General features: G+C 42.4%; 1 protein-coding gene across 3 annotated transcripts in view; it reads right to left on the reverse strand.

Annotated features, from left to right (window-relative positions):
* The window catches only part of LOC140740068 (adhesion G protein-coupled receptor E5-like), a 185,028-nt gene that overhangs the window by 72,144 nt on the left and 87,885 nt on the right, over positions 1-24,999 (reverse strand). For all 3 annotated transcript variants that reach the window (XM_073068932.1, XM_073068930.1, XM_073068931.1), the window contains 2 exons: positions 23,781-23,945; positions 12,732-12,882 (listed from right to left, as the gene is read on the reverse strand). In XM_073068932.1, coding sequence (XP_072925033.1) covers positions 12,732-12,882; positions 23,781-23,945 — 316 coding nt within the window. The remainder of the gene's footprint in view (positions 1-12,731; positions 12,883-23,780; positions 23,946-24,999) is intronic.

Below are 24,999 nucleotides of genomic sequence, written 5' to 3' on the forward strand. Positions count from 1 at the left end.
AATGATAATAGAATTTTTTTCAGATGTATGATCTGTCTTTGATTATCATGGGTGAAAAGCACTAGGATGGCCTTATTTCAGCAATGGAAGTTGGAGGCAGAGGAAGCCAAGAAGTCGAGCAAGTTCTTCATGCCCTTCTTTGAAAAGCCCAGAACAAGTAGTTCGACACGTTCCATGGAGTTGCCTGCACCTGCTACAAGTTTGTTAGAATCTGAAGGTGGATCAAGTACAAATGCGTCACAAGCCGAGGAGGAAGTCAAGTCAGATAAATCCGAGTATGACGAGATTAAGAGTGAGGCTGCCACAGAGAATGTGGATGTGACAGGAGGGGAAGACGATGGTGGTGGTGGTGATGTTGAGTTTATTGACGATATTTTACCTGATGAGATTGAACCTGATGACACTGAACCTAGTGAACTGGATGGTGTCAAAGAGCCTCAAACTGTCATAGCAGAAATGATTGAACAGCATGACACTGGACTTCTAAAGTTCGACAAGGATACTAGAAAAACAATTCTGCCTGATGTGTTGAGAACAGTAATAATAAAGCTGGGTTCGAAGTACTTCCGGAACAGTGAGGGCCTTTCCTACCAACAAATAACCACACAATGAACAAAACTTGGTTCAAGAGGAAATTGGGAAATGGTCGTGATGAGGAAGTGACTCGCTCATGGCTGGTCTATTCCCCTTCTAAAAATACTGCATTTTTCATCTGTTGTATTAGAGAGCCCTTCCTTGGTTTCATCCAGATCAAGTCAAGGCAAGTCAAGTCACTTCGACCATAACTGCCGGTACAATACATAGTAAAAATGAGACAATGTTTTTTCAGGACCATGGTGTTACATGACACAGCACAAAAACTAGACTGAACTACGTAAAAAACAACACAGAGAGAAAAAAAACAACTACACTAGACTGCAGACCTACCCAGGACTGCATAAAGTGCACAAAACAGTGCAGGCATTACAATAAATAATAAACAGGACAATAGGGCAGTAAGGTGTCAGTTCAGGCTCTGGGTATTGAGGTGTCTGATAGCTTTGGGGAAGAAACTGTTACATAGTCTGGTCGTGTGAGCCCAAATACTTTGGTGCTTTTTCCCAGATGGCAGGAGGGAGAAGAGTTTGTATGAGGGTGCATGGGGCCCTTCATAATGCTGTTTGCTTTGTGGATGCAGAGTGTAGTGTAAATATTCGTGATGGCGTGAAGAGAGACCCCGATGATCTTCTCAGCTGACCTCACTATCCGCTGCAAGGTCTTGCGATCTGAGATGGTGCAATTTCCGAATCAGGCAGTGATACAGCTGCTCAGGATGCTCTCAATACAACCGCTGTAGAATGTGATGAGGATGGGGCTGGGAGATGGACTTTCCTCAGCCTTCGCAGAAAGTAGAGACGCTGCTGGGCTTTCTTTGTTATGGAGCTGGTGTTGAGGGACCAGGTGAGATTCTCCGCCAGGTGAACACCAAGAAATTTGGTACTCTTAACGATCTCTACCGAGGAGCCATCAATCTTAAGCAGGGAGTGGTTGCTCTGTGCCCTCCTGAAGTCAACAACCATCTCTTTTGTTTTGTTCACATTCAGAGACAGGTTGGTGGCTCTGCACCAGTCTGTTAGCCGCTGCACCTCCTCTCTGTAAGCTGACTCATCGTTCTTGCTGATGAGACCCACCACGGCGAACTTAATGATGTGGTTCGAGCTGTGTGTTGCAGCACAGTCGTGGGTCAGCAGAGTGAACAGCAGTGGACTGAGCACACAGCCCTGGGGGGCCCCCGTGCTCAGTGTGATGGTGTTAGAGACGCTGCTCCCAATCCAGACTGACTGAGGTCTCCCAGTCAGGAAGTCCAGGATCCAGTTGCAGAGGGAGGTGTTCAGGCCCAGTAGGGTCAGCTTTCCAACCAGTTTCTGAGGTATGATTATGTTGAATGCTGAACTGAAGTCTATGAACAGCATTTTAACATATGTGTTTTTTTTGTCCAGGTGGGTTAGGGCCAGGTGGAAGTTAATGGCAATGGCGTTGTCTGTTGAGCGGCTGGGACAGTACGCAAACTGCAGGGGGTCCAGTGAGGGTGGCAGCAGGGTCTTGATATGCCTCATGACGAGCCTCTAGAAACACTTCATGATGATGGATGTGAGTGCAACGGGACGGTAGTCATTGAGGCAGGACACTGAAGACTTCTTCGGCACGGGGACGATGGTGGCATCCTTGAAGCACGTTGGTACGGTGGCGCTGCTCAGGGAGATGTTGAATATGTCAGTGAGAACATCTGCTAGCTGGTCTGTACATCCTCTGAGCACTCTACCAGGAATGTTGTCTGGTCCTGCAGCCTTCCGTGGGTTGACCCTGCACTGGGTTCTTTCACATTGGCCACGGTGAGACACAACACCTGGCCATTTGTAGGAGGGGTGGACTTCCTCGCTGCCACGTCACTTTCCGCCTCAAAGTTATTCAACGCATCTGGGAGGGAGGCATCACCCACACAGTCAGGTGATGTCCTGGATGCCCTTCTACATGTGCCGCGTGTCGCCACTGTCCTGGAAGTGGCGATGAATTTGCTGGGCGTGTGCACGCTTTGCCCCTCTGATGGCCCGGGACAGTTTGGCCCTTGCTGTTTTTAGAGCTGCCTTGTCACCTGCTCTGAAGGCGGAGTCATGGGTCCTCAGCAGCGCACACGCCTCTGTGCTCATCCATGGCTTCTGGTTAGCGTGTATAGTGATGGTCTTGGTCAGAGTAACATCATCAATGTACTTGTTGATGTAGCTGGTCACTGATGCTGTGTACTCCTCTAAGTTGGTAGAGTCACCATCGGTTGCAGCCTCCCTGAACATGTGCCAGTCAGTGTGCTCAAAGCAGTCTTGAAGAACAGAGATAGCTCCTACTGGCCAGGTTTTCACCCGCTTCTGAACTGGTCTGGAGTGCCTGATGAGCGGTCTGTATGCTGGGATTAGGCAGGTCAACATGAAAATATCAAGACCTGAAGATCTTCTTGAATTTATTGTTCAGTACGGAGATGAAAGCGTCTTCCCCAATCTTCGCATTGCTATTCAGATAATGCTATTCAGAATCGCAGTTTCCATCGCCAGCTGTGAGAGATCATTCAGCAAGTTAAAACTAATATTTTCATATTTGAGAACCTCCATGGGTCAAGGCCGACTCTGTGATCTTGCTCTGCTGAGTGTAGAAAGAGAAGAAACTGAAAAAACTGACTTTGATCACATCATAGACCAATTTACATCAGTGAAAGGTACAGTTATAATTTTCATCTAGTGCCATAATTTGTTAATTGAAAGATTAATGAGCTTGACTTGTATTTTTGAGCTGATATTATGGTAAAGTTATCTGAAAGATGGGTGTGAGATGTTTGGACAGGGGCGCAATTTCAGTGCTTGCCATAGGCGCTGTTTTCCGTAGATACGCACCTGCCTGTCATTCTTGTCATTTTGAAATATTTAAAAGTAACTCAAGGAAGCAGGTCAAAATTTTAGAACATATTTTTTCAATAAATCTTCTAAGAACATAAAAACTTTGAAAATAACTGTGTGTTCCTGTAGGTTTAACTGTAACATGCATTTTAATTTATTCTTCCTTACCTACTTGTAACCAGGTTAATTAAACCCAAAGATGTAATGTTAGAAAGCTCCACCTGTGGAAGGATGAAATCAAGGTTTACTGAATTTAAAAAACAGTGAACTTTAGGGAAGAAAAGCTATGCGAAAAGAAGGTGTGACTGATGCAGCATGGGAAAGTGAGAGAAATGCAGCAAACTATTAGAAACTAAAGATATAAACTGTTAAAAGTTGAATTGGTAGTGAATATCTCTACCTTACTTGAAAACCTCAGGGTGGAACCCCTGGAGGACAGACAATGGTGACAAAAGATCTGTTGAAGCTGCAGCTGTAACAAGATAATATCAGCAGAGATGAGTGTCCAAAATCTCTACCCTATAACCGGGAATTAGTTCTGTTAAATCATACCAAGGAATATGGTCAGTTTTTTTTTATATAACTATTTCATCCAACGAATGAAGAAACAAGATGGTGAGCCACCCAAACTGAAGAACCGACGCGGGAACAAAATGTCTCATGGTGTAGAGGATTTAATACATTTGGATGTATATTTTAATTCGAAGGATTTGAATTTGATTTTCTGCAACCATAGAACCATAGAACACTACAGCACAGTACAGGCCCTTCAGCCCTCCATATTGTGCCGACGCATATAATCCTTAAAAAAAAAGTACTAAATCCACACTACCCCATAACCCTCCATTTTTCTTTCATCCATGTGCCTGTCCAAAAGGCTCTTAAATACCCCTAATGTTTTAGCCTCCACCACCATCCCTGGCAAGTCATTCCAGGCACTCACAAACCTCTGTGTAAAAAACTTACCCCTGATGTCCCCCCTAAACTTCCCTCCCATAATTTTGTACCTATGCCCTCTGGTGTTTGCCCTGGGAAACAGGTACTGACTATCCACCCTATCTATGCCTCTCATAATCTTGTAGACCTCTATCAAGTCCCCTCTCATTCTTCTACGCTCCAAAGAGAAAAGTCCCAGCTCTGCTAACCTTGCTTCATATGACTTGTTCTCCAATCCAGGCAACATCCTGGTAAATCTCCTCTGCACCCTCTCCATAGCTTCCACATCCTTCCAATAATGAGGTGACCAGAATGGAACACAATACTCTAAGTGCGGTCTCACCAGAGATTTGTAGAGTTGCAACATGACGTCTCTACTCTTGAACTCAATTCCCCTGTTAATGAAGCCTAGCAACCCATAGGCCTTCTTAACTACCCTATCAACCTGCGCAGTGACCTTGAGGGATGTATGGATTTGAACCATACATCCTCTACATCTATACCACCTCTACATCCAGGTCATTTATAAATATCACAAATAGCAGGGGTCCCAGGACAGATCCCTGCGGCACTCCACTAGTCACCAACCTCCAGGCAGAATACTTTCCTTCCACAACTACCCTCTGCTTTCTTCCTTTAAGCCAATTTTTTATCCAAATTTATGCAAGAACTGTTTATTTTTTAAAGACTTTGTTAAGTTACTGAATGAGATTTACTTTATTTAAAAGTTATGATGTTGGAGAATTGTAAAAGGAGTTAAGCAGTGAATAGATACATAACTTTTGAATTTCAATTTGTAGATATACTGACTTGAACTGAAACTAAAGTTAACCATAGTACTTAAGAATAGGAATTCAATTAGTTTTCAAACTAACTAGGAAAACAAAAAGGGAAAGGTTAGTCGGTAAGCCTTTAAATAGGGAATAACACTAGTTGTGATTAATTAGAGAAATTGGAGTAACAGTGGTTATTCTAATGAATATCACTGATTCTAAGTGAACAGAAATTTGGTTTTTGTTGATATCTGAGATTTGGAACCTAAGCAGAATGTTGGAATTTTGAATTGTTGTTACTCGTGTAAATATTTCCTATATCGTGATTATTTTTATATAAACAAAACTGACCTCCAGAAGTGTATGCTTTCTATTCACTGCCTCCTTCCAATATCTAGAACTTCTGATGGCCTACTAGCACCTAAGTAATTTTTTTAAATCATAAAGAGTGCAGCAACCAGTCACATGAGATAAGACGATCACTACACAGGTGTTACATAAAACTTCCCCAGCCAACCAGGAGACAGTGTATTAGATAACCATAACACACTGATTAGTATACAGAACACTAAAAGAATCTTATTGTTCAAAATCATTTCTTCAATTAAGACCTACAATGAAAAAAAATGGAAGTCATAGAAGAAAAGGGTGCCAAAATCCCAAATGCTATTTCAGTCAGTGGTGTAACAGGAACAGGAACAGATGAGAAAATACTAGACTTTCTAAAAGAATTTGGCTCAGTTGCCAGAATTATTCCTCTAACTGACCCCAGTGAAGAATTTCCTAAGTCCCTCATAGTAGAGTACAATTTTGTTTCTGCCATACAAGATCTACTGCTGTGCAGGTTGACTCTGTGGTTAAGAAGGCATATGGTGCATTGGTCTTCATCAATCGTGGGATTGAGTTTAAGAGCCGAGAGGTAATGTTGCAGCTATAGTCAGACCCCACTTGGAGTACTGTGCTCAGTTCTGGTCTCCTCACTACAGGAAGGATGTGGAAACCATGGAAAGGGTGCAGAGGAGATTTACAAGGATGTTGCCTGAACTGGAGAGCATGCCTTATGAGAACAGGTTGAGTGAACTTGGACTTTTCTCCTTGGAGCCAGAGAGGATGAGAGGTGACCTGATAGAGGTGTACAAGATGATGAGAGGCATTGATCATGTGGACAATCAGAGGCTTTTTCCCAGGGCTGAAATGGCTAACATGAGAGGGCACAGTTTTAAGGTGCTTGGAAGTAGGTACAGATGAGATGTCAGGGATAAGTTATTGATGCAGAGAGTGGTGAGTGTGTGGAATGGGCTGCCGGCAACGGTGGTGGAGGCAGATATGATAGAGTCTTTTAAGAGACTCCTGGATGGCTTCGAAAAATAGAGGGCTATGGATAACCCCAGTTAATTTCTAAGGTAAAGGCATGTTCGGCACAGCTTTATGGGCTGAAGGGCCTGTATACTGCTGTAGGTTTTCCGTGTTTCTGTGTTTCTATCTCCAGCCCTTGCTACAATACACTCAACAGGCAAGTGGTGACCAAAAGGTTTGCTACCAAGTAGTTACTTTAGCTAGTGTTTACACTCAGAAAGTTGGAAAAGACACAGTGGGAAAGATTATGACAAAATCCTGAGAAAGGTATTAACCCAGTCAGTGAAACCCTTACTATCGAGAATAGGGAAACAGTCACTGTTCAAGCTGCTGAAGGTGAATGTAACAAGACCACAACTCTTCAATTCAGAGCAGACCCCTCTGCTACTAACCAGCCAGAAACAACTCTAGCTGCTATTCAGAATAACTCAATCCCTGTAATACAAACTAATGGAGTTGCAGTAAAGGCATCCCTCTCTCCCAGTAACACACAAAATGCTGGTGGAATGCAGCAGGTCAGGCAGCAGTACAGAATAGGAAGAAATACAATCGACGTTTCGGGCTGAGACCCTTCAGCAGGACTAACTGAAAGAAGTGATAGTAAGAGATTTGAAAGTGGGAGGGGGAGGGGGAGATCCGGAATGATAGGAGAAGACAGGAGGGGGAGGGATGAAGGCAAGAGCTGGAAAGTTGATGAGCAAAAGGGATACACAGCTGCAGAAGGGAAAGGATCATGGGACAGGAGGCCTAGGGAGAAAGAAAGGGGGAGGGGAGCACCAGAGGGAGAGGAGGCAAGGAGTGATTGTGAGAGGGACAGAGAGAGAAAAAAAGAGAGAAAAGAAGAAGAAAAAGGAAATAAACAAACAAATAAATAAATGGATAGATCGATAGATAGATAAATAAATAAATAAATAGATAGATAAATAAAGGATGGGGTAAGAATGGGAGGGGGGCAACGGAAGTTAGAGAAATCAATGTTCATGCCATCAGGTTGGAGGCTACCTAGACGGAATATAAGGTGTTGTTCCTCCAACCTGAGTGTGGCTTCATCTTGACAGTAGAGGAGGCCATGGATAGACATATCAGAATGGGACTGGGATGTGGAATTAAAATGTGTGGCAACTGGGAGATCCTGCTCTCTCTGGCGGACAGAGTGTAGGTGTTCAGTGAAACAGCCTCCCAGTCTGCATCGGGTCTCACCAATATATAAAAGGCCGCACCGGGAAAACAGGACACAATATACCACACCGGCCGACTCACAGGTGAAGTGTCGCCTCACCTGGAAGGACTGTCTGGGGCCCTGAATAGTGGTGAGGGAGGAAGTGTAAGGGCAGGTGTAGCACTTGTTCCGCTTACAAGGGTAAGTGCCGTGAGGGAGATCGGTGGGAAGGAATGGGGGTTACGAATAGACAAGGGAGTCGCAGAGGGAGTGATCCCTGCTGAAAGCAGAAAGGGGGGGAGGGAAAGATGGTGGAATCCCATTGGAGGTGGCAAAAGTTACGGAGTCTTATATGTTGGACCCGGAGGCTGGTGGGGTGGTAGGTGAGGACAAGGGGAACCCTATCACTAGTGGGGTGGCGGGCGGATGGGGTGAGAGCAGATGTGCATGAAATGGGAGAGATGCATTTGAGAGCAGAGTTGATGGTGGAGGAAGGTTTAAAAAAGGAAGACATCTCCTTTGTCCTGGAATGAAAAGCCTCATCCTGAGAGCAGATGCGGTGGAGATGGAGGAATTGCGAGAAGGAGATGGCATTTTTGCAAGAGACAGGGTGGGAAGAGGAATAGTCCAGGTAGCTGTGAGAGTCCATAGGCTTATAATAGATATCAGTAGATACGCCATCTCCAGAGATAGACACAGAAAGATCAAGAAAGGGGAGGGAGGTGTCGGAAATGGACCAGGTAAATATGAGGGCAGGGTGAAAGTTGGAGGCAAAGTTAATTAAGTCAACGAGCTCAACATGTGTGCAGGAAGCCAGTGATCTCTCCCAGTGATCTATTCCTCCAGGTATTCAAAGAGTTGTATTAGAGCACATTGTGTGCAGTAATGACTTGATGGCTTATGGTGGCAGTAAGGCTCCAACTTTTTCTGGTAGAGCTCCTCGTCCACCTAATGAGGAGTGCTAGTGTTGAACTGCTCCATCAAATTCCATAGAACATGGAAAATACCTGAAAGTATTCTTCCACCAGCTTCTGACATCATCAAGTCAATAAGCCCTGGAGTTTCATCTGCTATTTTCGTATAACTCCTAGATTCAGCTTTTGCTACCATGGAAGACTGTAATGAGTTATTCGCCAAATTTACAGGTGAAAAACCATCTGCCTTCCTACAGCAGCTACAGGTAGCATTGACACTGACCGTAAAGTGAGACAGAGTTGCTGAAACTAAGGCTAACAAGCATCTCCTAAAGCAGTTTTGTAGGGGATGTTGGGACCATTCCCAAATGTTAGAGCTGCAACTGGAACAGAAAAAATACAAAACACGCCATTGTTTATCAAACTATCAACCTTTCTATGCACCAAGGAAGACAAGTATGCTTCCAGAACCACAACCATGAAGCAGCATGTGAAATAGTGCCATTATACAGCCTCGGACCACAGGTGCCTATAAAGAAGACGATGTAGCACAGATAATTTCAGTTACTTCTCAACTGACTAAATTAATTGCTGAGCTTCGAAATCAACTAGCTACTCTACAAACTATGAAACAGCAGAAGGTAAAAATGAGCTCTAAGACAGCAAATGATATGCCACCAAATGGAAAGGCTGACACAAAAGGTAAACTAGAGTCTTATAACCACTAACAAACAGCCAAGTGTCAAATCAAAACCTTGGTACTGTTTTAAATGTGACAAAGATGGGCACATAGCCAGCTCCTGCTGCCATGAACTCAATCCGGCATTAGTAGCAGGAAAGAGAAGACAGCTTGAAAAGAGACAAAATGAGTGATAGTCATATTATGGTACTTCTGAGCCTATTTTAAACTAGAAGCAATATCTGTTGCAGGACAAATGAGGACTGATGTTGGCAAAGCATGTCCCAAAAGCTCCAAGGTCTTGCTCGGTGAAACAAAGTCCCAGAAAGAGCAGGAACACATCTTGAAGTTTACTGAAAATCATCTGGTGAACTCAGGTGATGTGGTTGAAGTTAGCGCTGACGTTTTGCAAGCAGTATGTGAAAGTCGGCTTATTCAACAAACAGAACCTACCACAAATATTCGATCATTAATGATGCATTCAAGAATTATACCTGACAGTTACACACAAGAAGATCAGTGTCGGGGATTACCAGTCATTTCTCATCTTTCTGATGCTGTGATTACAGACTCGCAGTTAGCAGTTTCTTGCATAAGGGAAGTCAACAAGCAGATGGAAACTGGAGAAAAACCATCCACTTCAGTGAGAAACACAATCCCCAGATTACCCTACCTTCTCAGAGAATGGGATCGTCCAGAGCTAAAAGATGGAATTATCTACAGGAAAAGATTAACCAGAGATAAAACAACAAACCAGCTTGTTTTACCTGTAAAGTTTCAATGTGAGGTACTTAAGACTCTTCACGATGACTTCGGTCATATGGATTGATCGTACCCTAGATTTAGTCAGAAATTGTCTTATTGCCCTAAGATAGCTGCTGATGAGGAACACAAGATTAAAACATGTGGTCGATGTGTAAGAATGAAGTCCTGCCTGAGAAAGCTGTTCTGTTAATGAATATTGTGAATACTTGATCCTTGCAGCTGGTCTGCATGGACTTTCTTACATTAGAAACCAATCAAAGTAACACAAAAGACGTGTTAGTAATAACTGATCATTTCACTAAATATGCTTTGGCTGTTCCTACACCTAACTAAAAAGCCAAGACGGTTGCAAAGTGCCTATGGGAGCATTATGGTTATGCTGAACACCTACACAGCGATTAGAGGGCCTAACTTCCAATCCCCATTTGATTCAAGAATTGTGTGAGATAGCTGGAATTCAAAAAGTAAGAACTACATCATTATCATCCCCGAGGAAACCCTGTCAAGATGTTTAACAGGACCCTCTTAAGTATGTTGGGAACTCTGGAGATGAAATAGAAAAGTTGCTGGCGAGAATTTGTGAAACCCCTAGTCTAGGCTTATAATTATACCAGGAACAAGACAACCTGCTTTAGTCCATATCAATGGATGTTCGGACAACAACACAGACTTCCAGTTGACTTAGTTTTTGGACTACCATTGAAAGACAAACATGGTACATCACAATCTCAGTATGTACAAAATTTGAAATCTCATCTTGAGAAAAGCTTCAAAATAGCCATGGGGAACTCATAGAAAATGGCAGACCAAAACAAGACCAGATATGACAATGTGACACAGCTTCAGAATTGAAAGGAGACCCAGTGCTAGTAAGGAATGTGCACATACAAAGTGAAAACAAACTTGCCAATAAATGGGAAGATATAGTTTATGTAGTGGTGAGCCAAGCTACATCTGCCTGTTTACAAGATACGCCCTGAGAAACAGTCCTGGCCCATACAAACACTGCATAGATATCTATTGCTCTCCATTGGATTTCTTCTTTCTGAGGACAATGAACAACTTTCTCCTGTCCCTGTTTGCAAGTACACAACTCGTAAGAGTACTAAGAATGAACAGTCACCATTGCAGTTTCTTCCAGATGTCACATATGTTGAACATTCCAAACCCATTATAGTGCAACCTGTAGAAATATGGAAAGGGACTTGAATAAATTCAAAGGGGGAGGGTGTAACCCAGGTTAATTAAACCCAAAGATATAATGTTAGAAAGTTTCGCCTGTGGCGGGATGAAAATGAGGTTTACTGAATTTTAAAAAAAAAGAACTTGGAGGATGAAAAGCTATGTGAGCACGAGGCATGGCTGACACAGCATGGGAAAGTGAGAGAAACACAGCAAACTATGAGAAACTAAAGACATAAATTGTTAAAAGTGGAATTAGTAGTGAGTATCTCAACCTTACTTGAAAACCTTAGGGTGAAAACACTGGAGGAAAGGTGATGGTGAAAAAAGATCTATTGAAGCTACAGATATGACAAGCAGCAGCTGTAACGAGATAATATCAGCAGAGGTGAGTATCCAAGATTTTTACCATGTTACTGGGAACTAGTTCTATTAAATCACATATACTGATATATTGACTTGAACTAAAACCAAAGTTAACCATAATACTTAAGAATAGGAATTCAATTAGTTTTCTAACTAACTAGGAAAATGAAAAGGGAAAGGTTAGTCTGTAAATCTTTAAATAGGGAGTAACACTAGATGTAATTAGTTAGAGAAATTGAAGTTCTAATGAATATCACTGATTCTAACTAACCAGGAATTTGGTTTTTGTTGATATCTGAGATTTAGAACCTAAGCAGAATGTTGGAATTTCGAATTCATCTTACTCATGTAAATATTTTGTATATCTTTTTTTTTATAAACAAAACTTGCCTCCAGAAGTGTATGTTTTCTATTCACTGCCTCCTTCTGATATCTAAAGCTTCTGATGGCCTATGAGCACCTAGTGTAGTACTATGCAATTTGGTTTTCTCATAAAGTGAGTGGCAACCAGTTACATGAGATAAGAAGAGCACTACACAGGTGTTACACACTGCTGCAAGGTCACTATTCAAACTTATATTGACCCTGGCTGCCCTCGGACCTACAGTACCTGTACACTCTGAATGCTGGAGAGACACCAGGCTCCTGTACAACTACCATACTCAGTATTGGTCAGTATTCAGTGAACCAGGAGTGTTCCAGTAGTTGCATATTGCACAGGAGTACTGAACTTGTCAAGACTGTGAGCTGCTGAGTAGATGCACAGTGGATCATGAATGCCCTGTGCTTCCACAACTGACATTCTGCCACTCTTCCCCCTTACTTGTATCACCTATCATCTGCCAGATGCATTCCTTCCCCTTCCCCGACTTCCTTATTCTGGCTTCTTCCCCCTTCCTATCCAGTCCTTATGAAGGATCTCGGCCCGATATGTTGACTGTTAATTCCCCTCCATGGATATTGCCTAATCTGCTGAGTTCCTCCAGCATTTTGTGGGTGTTACTCTGAATTTCCAGCATCTGCGGAATCTCTTATGTTGATGATTTACCACAGTCTTTGCTGCTTGCTTTGCCTTTATTGGTTTCAAACTGCTTTGGGAGAAGTGTGGTTGTAAAAAGCAAAATAATAATAGAAGACCTCTTCCTAAACCAAACCCCCAATACAGTCTACCGAGATTACCTAGCTGTTCAGTTCTTAGCCTTGCTTCTTTAATCTTAACAATGTCACGTGATGCGTTCTGTATTAAATTTTCCATTGTCTTCAAACTCTCTGTAGTAGTTTGTTCCATACTGGTTTTTTGATGAAATGTTGTTGCTATTTCACCAATTTTCTGTGGAAAGAAAAGATTAAGGTGGTCATTTGTTTCTTGCATTGGATCTATTAGACCCACTCACTGACAGACTGACATTTATCACCACTTACACTCATCACACAGATCATTGTTTGCAGAAGGCTTTAAGTAAAAGGAGCCACTGAGCAGTCAACCTTGTAAAGACATCTCAGCTGAATATTACATACTTAAACCCTCCTTTATTCTTTGGCACATTATTCAACAACAAATTACTAAGCCGAAAATAAATAAAAACGACAAATTCTGGACACCTGAAATAAAACATAGAACAGTACAGTATGGGCCCCTACTTCATGATCAACGTAACCCTTCTCTCCTGCGCAGCACATAACTCTCCTTTTTTCCTTCATCCATGTGCCTATCTAAGAGTCTCTTAAATGCCCCTAATGATTCAGCCTTAACCACCTCACCAGGTAGTGTATTCCAGGCACTTGCCATTCTTAGACTTGTGTAAAAAGCTTACCATTGATATCTCCAGTAAACTTACTTCCAATCACTTTATAAGAATGTCTTCTGGAATTAGCCATTGCTGACCTGCAAGATAGATGCTGGCTGTCGACTCTATCTAATCCTCAAAAAAGCAGAAAATGTTCAAAACATTTAGCAGGTCACGCAAACGTTGCCTTCATTACCAATAAAGTATCCTAGACCTGAAACATTTATTGTATCTCTCTACACAGAAGCTGCCTCACCTGTTGACTTCTACTGAAATTTTCTGTTAATTAATAATATTTTAGTTAAAGGGATCAATCTGAGAAAGCATTTCCATTTGTGGAGTACCTTCTAGGATTGGCTTCTCCTTCACTGCCCTGCCTTTTGCTGGATCTGACATATCAATAGGCAAATGACCGACAGAGGGCGCTTCCTTCAGCATGAATATCAATGTTTATTCTTTGGGGTTCTCAGCATTCAGCCACCCTCTAACACTGGTTTTTCCCCATTTCTCCTTCTCCAGTCACAATATCGCAGATGTCTTTTCCAAGGATTGCCACCTTGTCATGGTGGAGAGGATTGTGAGTCCCTGAAATCCCAAGACTGATGCTGTCTGGAGTTTAGCCATTTGATGCATAGCTCCTGATAGTGCCATTTATAGTGGTAAGGTCAAGGGGGTGGTTCGAGCCAAAGAGCTGGTGAAAGATGATGACATATCACAATGGCAGTGAAGGCAGAGTGCAGTGAAGGGTCACCGTTCACCTTGCATGCCATGGGACTGGACTCTAACACTGATCTGGCAAGAATCATGTGGTTGCTGCCTGTACATCAGTTTCCTCATGTTAAGCAAAGTCACACACAGGCATTCTACCAGAAGAACTGTTTGGGGCCCTGAATAGAGATGAGAAAGGATGTGAATAGGCAGGTGTAGCACTTTGGTCAGTTGCAGGGATAAGTACCAGGAGGGAAATTAGTAGGGAGGGACAAATAGCCAAGTAAATCATGGAGGGAGTGATCCCTGTCAAAACCCGAGGGGGGTTAGGAAGATAAAGATATGTTTGGTGATAAGATCCTTTTGGAGCTGAAAGAGGTTGCAGAGAATGATGTGTTGGATACAGATACTCATGGGGTGGTAGATAAGAACAAGAGGAATTTCTTTTAAGGTGTGGGAAGATGGGGTGAGCACAGATGTTCAGGAAATGGAGGTGAAGGCAGCATTAATGATGGAGGAAAGGAAACCTCGTTCTTTGATGGAGGAGGATATCTCTAATGTCCTGGAAAGGAAAGCTGCATCCTGGGAACAAATAAAGTGGAACAAAGGAACTGAGAAAAGGGAATAGCATTTTTATAGGAGATAGGGTGGAAAGAGTCAAGATAACCATGGGAATTGGCAGGTTCATAAAAGTTGTCAGTCAGCACTTTGTCTCAGAGAGCTCAAAAATGGGAGGGAGGTGTCTGTAATGGACCAAGTGGATTAAAGGGCAGGGTGAAAGTTAGAAGCAAAGTTCATGAAATTTTAGAGTTCAGCATGGGTGCATGAAGCAGCACCAATGCAGTTGTCAATGGAGCAGAAGAAAAGTTTGGGAGCATCACTGGGAAAGGTTTGGAACAACAAAAAGGTGGGCATAGTTGGGGCCCATGGCTACCAACTGGAGAAAGTCTGGAGAAAGTGGGAAGAGCCAAAGAAAAAATTGCTGAGAGCAAAGACCAGTTCTGCCAGCACTGTGACCAGCACTCTGTGGTGCTGGAGAGGAACTGATTGGTTATTTTATTGAGAAAGAAGCAGAGAGCTTTAAGATGATGAAGGGGAGAAGTGTATAGGGACTGGACATCCATGGAGAAAATGAGATGGTCAGCACCAGGGAATTGAAAGTTAGTGAGGAAATTGAGAATATGAGAAGTGTCGTGGATGTAGGTGGGAAGGGTCTGAACCAAAGGTGACAGAATAGAGTTGAGATATGAGGACATGAGTTAAGTGAGGCAGGAGCAAGCAGAGACAATGGGCCTACTCAGACAATTAGGTTTGTGGAATTTGGTTAGGGGACAGAATTGAGCAGTCTGGGGTCAGAGAACTATGAGTTTGGTGGCAGCCAATGAGAGTTCTCTAGAGTTGATGAGATCAGAGATAGTGTTGGAAACAGTTTTCTGATGATCTGGAGTGAGGTCCTCTTCAGAGGGTATGTATGAAGAGGTATCTGAGAGTTGCCACCTGACCTCAGCAAGTCAGAGGTCAGAGTGCCATACTACAACTGCACCCCTTACTCCTTCGTCTGCAGGTTTGATGATAAGGTTGGCATTGCTGCAGAGAGAGTGGAGGCAGTGTGTTCAGAGGGGGTAAATTTCAAGGAGGATAGAGGAGTGCTAAAGTCCAGATGGTTGATGTCTTGTCAAAAATTCGAGATGAAAAAAATCTAGAGCAGTGACAGAACCAGAGAGATTTGTCCAAGAAGAGCAGGAGGGCTGGAGACGGGAAAAGAAGTCATCAGTGCAGAGTGTGGAATTCTTGCCAAAGAAGTGAGCTCAGAAATAGAGGCGACAGAAGAAGAGCTTAGTGTTTCTGTGAGCACAGACCTCACTGAGATGTTGACGAAGGTAAGACCCTTGCTGAGGACAAAATGGGGAAGACAGAGCAAGGATTAAAGATAGGATCAGAGGGGGGGAAGAGAGTTAATAGCACCAGAGGAAAGGGGAGGGTTGAGGTATTCAGGGAAGGTGGGATGGAGGAAGATAGAGTGTCACAACCACAGACTCTGCTGTGAGGTCTGTGCTGCCATGCAGATGGGCTGTGGAACAGGTTTAGGTAAGTACTGTTTACTTACAATGGCTTTTGTTCTAGTTTTGCTGAGACTTGACCAAAAGTACAGCAACGTTTATTTTCCCTGTTTACCTGAGTACCTGTCCGGGAAAGAGCACTAACATTTTGTGAGACGCTGTAAAAGAGAAGTATTCATTTAGTACTTAGTTATTGCTTCCAGCCACAATGTTGGCATTTAACTTTCAGTTTGAGAGAGTTAGGTAACAGCCCAATTGGCCTAGCATTTATTGATTTTCTTCTCCTTTAAATTCTACAACTGTTCTCATTAAAGTCAGTGAACTGTTGGCCTGCTTCAATGTCTCTCTCTTGGCATTTAGGTTTAATATAGAAAGGATGGTTTGCAGCTGAACTGGAGGGGGACTAATATCCTAGCAGGAAGGTTTGTTAATGCTGCACTGTGTGGTATAAACTAGAGTTTATATGGTGGGAACCAGAGTGGTGGAAGAGTTAGTGGAGAGGTTTTGGAGGCAGATGTTGGTAAACCCTCAGGCAAAGTTAGAAATCAAAAGATTGAGCATGTCCTGAGCTACATATATTTCAATGCACAAAGTATTATAGGAAAGGCAGATAATAGTGCTGAAGATGGGATAGCTGGTTATAAACAGAGGCAACATATAGTGAGGAAATGCTCCTGATAGGGAAAAATTGCAGTCAACAGGATGGATGGCAACATAAAAGGCGGACAAAGATATAGGAGCAGAATTAAGCAATTTGGCTCATTAAGTCTGCTCCACCATTTCATCATGGCTGATCTAATTTTCCTCTCATTCCCGATCTCCTTCCTTTTCCCCTTTTTCCTTCATGCCCTGACCAATCAAGAATCTATCAACCTCTGCCTTAAATATACAGAAAGGCATGGCCTTCACAGCTGCCTGTGGCAAAGAATTCCACAAATTCACCACTCCCTGCTAAAGAAATTCCTCCTCACTTCCATTCTAAAAGGACACCCCTCTATTTTGAGGCTGTGTACTCTGGTCTTAGACTCTCCCACCAGAGAGAGCATCTTCTCCACATCCACTCTATCCAAGCCTTTCATCTATAGTGTCACTCTCAAAGTCCTTCTCTCCAGGGAAAACAGTCCCAACTTATCCAATTGTTCCTTATAACTCAAGTCTCCAATCTAGCTAATATTCCTGTGAATGTTTTATGCACTTTCTCCAGTACAATCACATTCTAGTGTGATAACTAGATTTGCAGACAATACTCCAAGTATGCCTAGCCAACAATTTGTTCCATGCTGTTGGCCATCAGTATTTTATAGGCAGCCCTATGATGGGGTCACAGATTTGCACATCTGCATATACTTTCAAAGTTAACTGACATCAGATGTTCTCTCTGGCTGGAGTCTTGAATTCCATAAATATTCCAGTCTCTGACAAGTGAGTCATTCAAATCAGGGAAACTGCAACCATCCTTTAACAACACACAAAATGAACTCAGCAGGCCAGGAAGTATCAGTGGAAAAGAGTACAGTCGATCTTTCGGACCTAGACCCTTCATCACTTTCTTACTCTGACTCCTCATCTTTTTTTCCAGATCTGATAAAGGGTGTCAGCCCAAAACATCGACTGTTTACTCTTTTTCATAGATGCTGCCTGGCCTCCTGAGTCTGTCAGCATCTTGTGAGTGTTGCTTGAATTTCCAGCATCTGCAGATTTTCTCTTGTTTGTGATTGGACAATCTGTTAACAGCTTTAGCTCCGTTAATAAAAGCAAAATTGCTGCATATAATGTATGGTTAACAGTTAACCCATTCACGTCAATTTGGGCTGCAATGCATCTAACTCCCTCTCCAGGGTGTCGTTTCAAAGGCATTTCGATATGATACAATTATCTCACATATGGATCTAATAAAATCATGACTTTTTCCTTATCTGATTCACTTGCAACATCCATCTCAGCACCAAGGGTAAAATCTGTTTCTCTTCTGCTTTAGTCAGTTGATTTGCCTGGAAATCTTCTGCTTTTGACAGCTGTATCTGCTCCATGGTGAGTGTTGGACAGCTGTATCTGCTTGATGGTGAGCTTTGAACAGCTGTATCTGTTCCATGGTGAGTGGTGGACAGTAGTATCTGTTCTGTAGTGAGTTTTGGACAGATGTATCTGTTCCGTAGTGAGTTTTGGACAGTTGTCTCTGTTCTGTAGTGAGTTTTGGATAGGTGTATCTGTTCCACGGTGAGTGTTGGACAGCTGTATCTGCTCCATGGTGAGCTTTGGACAACTGTGTCTGTTCCATGTTGAGTTTCGGACAGCTGATTCTCCTCCATAGTGAGCTCTGGACAGCTGTATATGCTCCATGGTGAGCTGTGGACAGCTGTATCTGCATCATGCTGAGCTTTGAACAGTTGTATCTGTTCCATGGTGAATTTTGCACAATTGTATCTGCTTTGTGGTGAGCTTTGGACAGCTGTATCTGCTCTGTGGTGAGCTTTGGACAGCTACACCTGCGCTGTAGTGAGCTTTGGACAGCTATATCTGAACTGTGGTGAGCTTTGGACAATTTTATCATCTCCATGGTGAGTTTTGGACAGTTGTATCTGTTCTGTAGTGAGTTTTGGGCGGTTGTATCTGCATCATGGTGAGCTTTGGACAGCTATATCTGCTACGTGGTGAGCCTTACACAGTTGGAGGGTTGAGAATGTTGTTCCCTTATTCAAGAAAGGGAGTAGAGATCGCCCAAGAAATGATAGACCAGTAAGTCTTACTTCAGTGGTTAGTAAGTTGATGGAGAAGATCCTGAGAGGCTGGATTTATGAACATTTGGAGAAGCATAATATGATTAAGAATAGTCAGCTAGGCTTTGTCAAGGGAAGGTCGTGCCTTATGAGCCTGATTGAATTTTTTGAGGATATGACTAAACACATTGATGAAGGAAGAGCAGTAGATGTAGTATATATGGATTTGAGCAAGGCATTTGATAAGGTACACCGTGCAAGGCTTATTAAGAAAGTAATGAGGCATGGGATCCAAGGGGACATTGCTTTGTGGATCCAGAACTGGCTTGCCACAGAAGGCAAAGAGTAGTTGTAGATGGGTCATATTCTGCATGGAGGTCAGTGACCAGTGGTGTGCCTCAGGGATCTGTTCAGGGTCGCTACTCTTTGCGATTTTTATAAATGACCTGGATGAGGAGGTGGAGAGATGGGTTAGTAAATTTGCTGATGACACAAAGGTCGGAGGTGTGGTGGATAGTGTGGAGGGCTGTCAGAGGTTACAGTGGGACATTGATAGGATGCAAAATTGGGCTGAAAAGTGGCAGATGGAGTTCAACCCAGATAAATGTGATGTGGCTCATTTTGGTAGGTCAAATATGATGGCAGAATATAGTATTAATGGTAAGACTCTTGGCAGTGTGGTGGATCAGAGGGATCTTGGGGTCCGAGTCCATAGGACACTCAAAGCTGCTGCACAGGTTAAGAAGGTATATGGTGTATTGGCCTTCATCAACCATGGGATTGAGTTCAAGAACTGAGAGGTAATGTTACAGCTATATAGAACCCTGGTGAGACCCCTCTTGGAGTTCTGTGCTCAGGATTTGGAAACCATAGAAAGGGTGCAGAGGAGATTTACAAGGATGTTGCCTGGATTGGGGAGTATGCCTTATGAGAATAGGTAGAGTGAACTCAGTCTTTCCTCCTTGGAATGACGGAGGATGACAGGTGACCTGATAGAGGTGTATAAGATGATGAGAGGCATTGATTGTGTGGATAGTCAGAGGCTTTTCCCAGGACTGAAATGACTAGCACAAGATGGCACAGTTTTAAGATGCTGGGGAGTAGGTACAGAGGAGATGTCGGGGTAAGTTTTTTACTCAGAGAGTTGTGAGTGTGTGGAATGGGCTGCTCGCAATGGTGGTGGAGGTGGATACGATAGGGTGTTTTAAGAGATTCCTGGATAGGTACATGAAGTTTTAAAAAATAGAGGGCTATGGGCAACCTTAGGTAATTTCTAAGGTAAGGACTTGTTTGGCATAGCTTTGTGGGCCAAACGGCCTGTATTGTGCTGTAGGGTTTCTATGTTTCTATCTTTCTAAGTATCTGTATATGGTGGGCTTTGGACAGCTGTACCTGATCTGTGTTGAGCTTTGGACAGCTGCATCTGCTCTGTGGTGAGGTTTGGCTGCATCTGCACTGCAGTGAGCTTTGGACAGTAGTATCTGTTCCGTGGTGAGTTTTGTACAATTGTATCTGCTCCATGGTGAGGTTTGGATAGATGTATCTGCTCTGTGGTGAGCTTTAAACAGTTGTATCTGTTCTGTGGTGAGTTTTGTACAGTTATACCTGCTCTGAGGTGAGGTTTGAACAGTTGTATCTGTTCTGTGGTGAGTTTTGTACAGTTATACCTGCTCTGAGGTGAGGTTTGAACAGTTGTATCTGTTCTGTGGTGAGTTTTGTACAGTTATACCTGCTCCGAGGTGAGGTTTGGACGGTTGTATCTGTTCTGTGGTGAGTTTTGTACAGTTGTACCAGCTCCAAGGTGAGGTTTGGACAGTTGTATCTGTTCTGTGGTGAGTTTTGTGCAGTTGACAGCTGTATCTGTTCTGTGCTGAGGTTTGTACAGTTGTATCTGCTCGGTGATGAGGTTTGAACAAATGCATCTGCATATGGTATGCTTTGGACAGATGTATCTGCTCTGCAATGAGCTTTAGACTGTTGTGTCTGCTCTGTGGTGAGTTTTGAACAGTTGTATCTGCATCATGGTGAGCTTTGACTGTTGTATCTGCTCCCTTGTGAGCTCTGGACAGTTTTATCTGCTCCCTGGTGAGCATTGGACAGTTGATTCTCTTTCATGGTGAGTTTCGGACGGTTTTATCTGCTCTGAGGTGAACTTTGGACAGTTGTATCGGCTTTGCGGTGTGCTTTAGACTGTTGCATATGCTCTGTAGTGAGCTTTGGACAGTTGTATCTGTTCTTTGGTGAATTTTGCTCACTGCCTCTTAGCATCTTCCTTCAGGTAGGAAGTCATGTCAGGCAATTTTATAGCGCTAATTCAATATAGTTTTCAAGCTCCATAGTTTCATTAACTAGCAAATTTGACAGTAAGTTAGAGAAATTCCTCTCATTAACCCTCTGAGGTATTCAAACCCACCAAGCACTTTTATGATACAAAGAGACCACCATCAAGGACATATATCAAGAGAGGTGCTGGAGAATGTCCAGTAACATCATAAAAGTCCCTAACAACCCTGTTCATTGATTTTTTGTCCCATTCCCATCAGGGAGGAGGCTACATAGCCTATATGCCAGGACTACCATACTCAAAAGCAGTTACTTTCTCGAAGGAGTAAATCTGATCAACACCTCATCAACACCTCACCTGATCAACACCTCCACCCACTAACCCATCCCTCCGTACCCCCAACCATTTATCATTTTCCATCAGAGTCACTTTATATACAAACACTCCTGTGCCTAGCGTCAATTTATGGACATACAAGCAATGTATTTTACTTATACTTATTTTACTAATACTTATTGAATTTTTATTATTATTGTGTGATTTACTATTGTTGTGTTGCATTGGATCCAGAGTTATAATTATTTTATTCTCCTTTACACTTGTGTACTCTAAATTACATTAAACAGTGTAGGGTCTTGAATCAAGGGAGCATATGTGCATTTCTACTAATCACAGATAAAAACAAACCAACCTTGGAACCAATCAGTTGAGCATGGTGACCTCCTTATATTCCTTAGGCAGAGTTACCTGGCTGGATATGGTATTTCTGGTGCAGTCCCACCATAGAAACATAGAAACCTAAAAAACCTACAGCACAATGCAGGCCCTTCGGCCTATGATGCCGTGCCAAACATGTACTTTAGAACTTATCATAAAACATCTGTCCAAAACTCACCATGGAGCAGATACCTTTGTCCAAAGCTCACCAAAGAGCAGATACAACTTTCAATACTCACCACAGAGCAGATACAGTTATCCAAAGCTCACCACAGAACAGATACAACTGTCCAAAGCTGACCATGATGCAGATATAACTGTCTAAAGCTCAGCACGGAGCAGATACAACTGTCCAAAACTCACCACAGAACAAATGCAGCTGTCCAAAGCTGAACACAGATCAGGTACAGCTATCCAAAGCTCAACATATGCAGATACATAGAAAGATAGAAACAGAGAAAACCTACAGCACAATACAGGCCCTTTGGCCCACAAAGCTGTGCCGAACATGTCCCTACCTTAGAAATTACCTAGGGTTGCCCATAGCCCTCTATTTTTCTAAGCTCCATGTACCTATCCAGGAATCTCTTAAAACACCCTATCGTATCTACCTCCACCACCATCGCCAGCAGCCCATTCCACTCAGAATCAGAATCAGAATCAGGTTTATTATCACCGGCATGTGACGTGAAATTTGTTAACTTAGCAGCAGCAGTTCAATGCAATACATAAGCTAGCAGAGAGAAAAATAATAAATAGATAAGTAAATCAATTATGTACATTGAATAGATTTTTTTTTAAACATGTGAAAAGAGAGATACTGTATATTAAAAAAACTGAGGTAGTGTTCAAGGGTTCAATGTCCATTTAGGAATTGGATGGCAGAGGAACAAAAGCTGTTCCTGAATCACTGAGTGTGTGCCTTCAGGCTTCTGTACCTCCTACCTGATGGTAACAGTGAGAAAAGGACATGCTCTGGGTGCTGGAGGTCCTTAATAATAGACGCTCCTTTTCTGAGACACTGCTCCTTGAAGCTGTCCCGGGTATTTTGTAAGCTAGTATGCAAGATGGAGCTGACTAAATTTGCAACCCTCTGCAACTTCTTTCAGTCCTGTGTAGTACCCCCCTGTCCCATACCAGACTCTTTTGCCTCTCTTCCTGTACTTTCTGAAACATCTAAGCCTGGCATTCTAAGTAATCTTTCCTGCCCTTGAACAATCCAAGTCTCTCTAATGGCCACAACATCATAGCTCCAAGTACTGAGCCACACTCTGAGCTCAGCCGCTTTGTTCATGATGCTTCTTGCATTAAAATAGACACATCTCAAACCATCAGTCTGAGTGCATCCCTTCTCTATCACCTGCCTATTCTCCCTCTCACGCTGCCTTCAAGCTTTCTCTACTTGTGAGCCAACCGCCCCTTCCTCCGTCTCTTCAGTTCAGTTTCCACGAAAGTCCCATAGACACCATCTTACTTGTGCATCAAATCCTCATGCAAAAAAAATACATACAACTTGCTTTCTTAATTAATTGCTGTACCTTTGCATTACCTTTTATATATAGAACAGCTAGTTTTCAGAGATAACCAATACTTTCAACTTCTCATAATTAACAAATTTCTGCTTTTCTTATTTTTCTCTCTACTAAAATGGACAATCACTCATTGTTCTACATTATGCTCCATCTCTCATGTCCTGATTGTGGCTATACCCTCTTGAAGCCTCTTTGCATTCTTCCACATTTCATACCACTATTCAATTTTTCAACATTGTATCAACAGCAAAGAATTGGTTAAATATTTGTAAAGGAAAGAAAACGTTGCAGATAAATGCAGTAAGAATGGCAGAGTGGGCCTAACTGCATGAACATAATGAACCAAAGCTCTTACATCTATTTAAAATTTGAATTTGTATTATGAAAAATGTCTTGCACTCATTCAAGAGAAATTGACAGTACCTCCAATGAAGCGATTCTCTGCAGTACAGTGAATGTGGAGGATTGACTGTAGGAGCAAGTAATGGATGTACCATTTTCCAACATAGAACTGTTGTCTGAAGACCACATAGCAGTGCAATTTTCTATGACCAAGTAGGCACAAACAAAATTGTCGCCCATCGAATTCTGTCCAAAACACAATTAGGTGCACAGTAAAAAAATATGCTTCTGTTGATCTAAGAATTGCAGACAAAAACAGTGAAGCAAAACATTTCTGTGAAGTTTAATTCTGACAAATGTAAGATAAAGTGGGGAAATGTGAAGTTGTTCATTTTGGCAGAATAAAGACATCATGTATCTAAATGGTGAAAGACACAGAGATCTGCAATACAGATGTTTCAGTTGTTCCAGTGCATCAGTCATAGAAGGCTGGCATACAAGACAGTAGATCATAATGAAAACCAGAAGATTGTTATTGATTTCCAAGGAACTTAAGTACAAAGTAGGCAGGTTGTCCTTCAGTCATAAAGGACTTGGTGGGACATTCTGGATGGGCTTGTGTCAGGTAGCATAATTAGTAGAAATATGCATAATTCACAACCACTGCCATTGGAGTTTTGGTTGAAGTTGGTTAGAGTTTTGTAGGCAGAACTTGTCTATTCATGTAAGGAAGGATACATTAAGGCCACTTCAGAAAATAAATTACTAGACTGACATCTGGGGTAGGGTGAGTTTATGAAACATTGGACTGGCTAGCATTTGATCCACTTGAATTAGGAGATTGAGAGGGTGCTTAATTAGAACAGTAAGATCTTGAAAGATCTTCAAAAGCTGGACATTGAGAGGATGTTGCTCAAGGCAGAATCCAGAAGCAGTGATTACTGATTAAAGTAAGGGTATTCATGTTATATGGTCTGATGGTGTATATCCATCATGAGATCAGAATTAGGCCATTTAGCCTATCAAGTCTTCTCCACCATTATTTTATGGCTGATTTATAACCCCTCGACCCCTATTCTCCTGCCTTCATCCTGTAACTTGTTATGCCTTTAATAATCAAGAACCTATCAACCTTTGTAGATTTTCACAAATAAAACAAAGTGAGACATTTTATGTTTAGTGAAACCCATAACATATTTTATTGAACTCCAAAACAAAATTACAAAAGCGTGCTTACATAATTATATCATTACGTCAGACCAGCTTCTTAATGTGAAATCCCAACCCAATGTCGGTGTTT

This window comes from Hemitrygon akajei, chromosome 16 (assembly GCF_048418815.1).
Source record: "Hemitrygon akajei chromosome 16, sHemAka1.3, whole genome shotgun sequence".
Taxonomy (NCBI): domain Eukaryota; kingdom Metazoa; phylum Chordata; class Chondrichthyes; order Myliobatiformes; family Dasyatidae; genus Hemitrygon; species Hemitrygon akajei.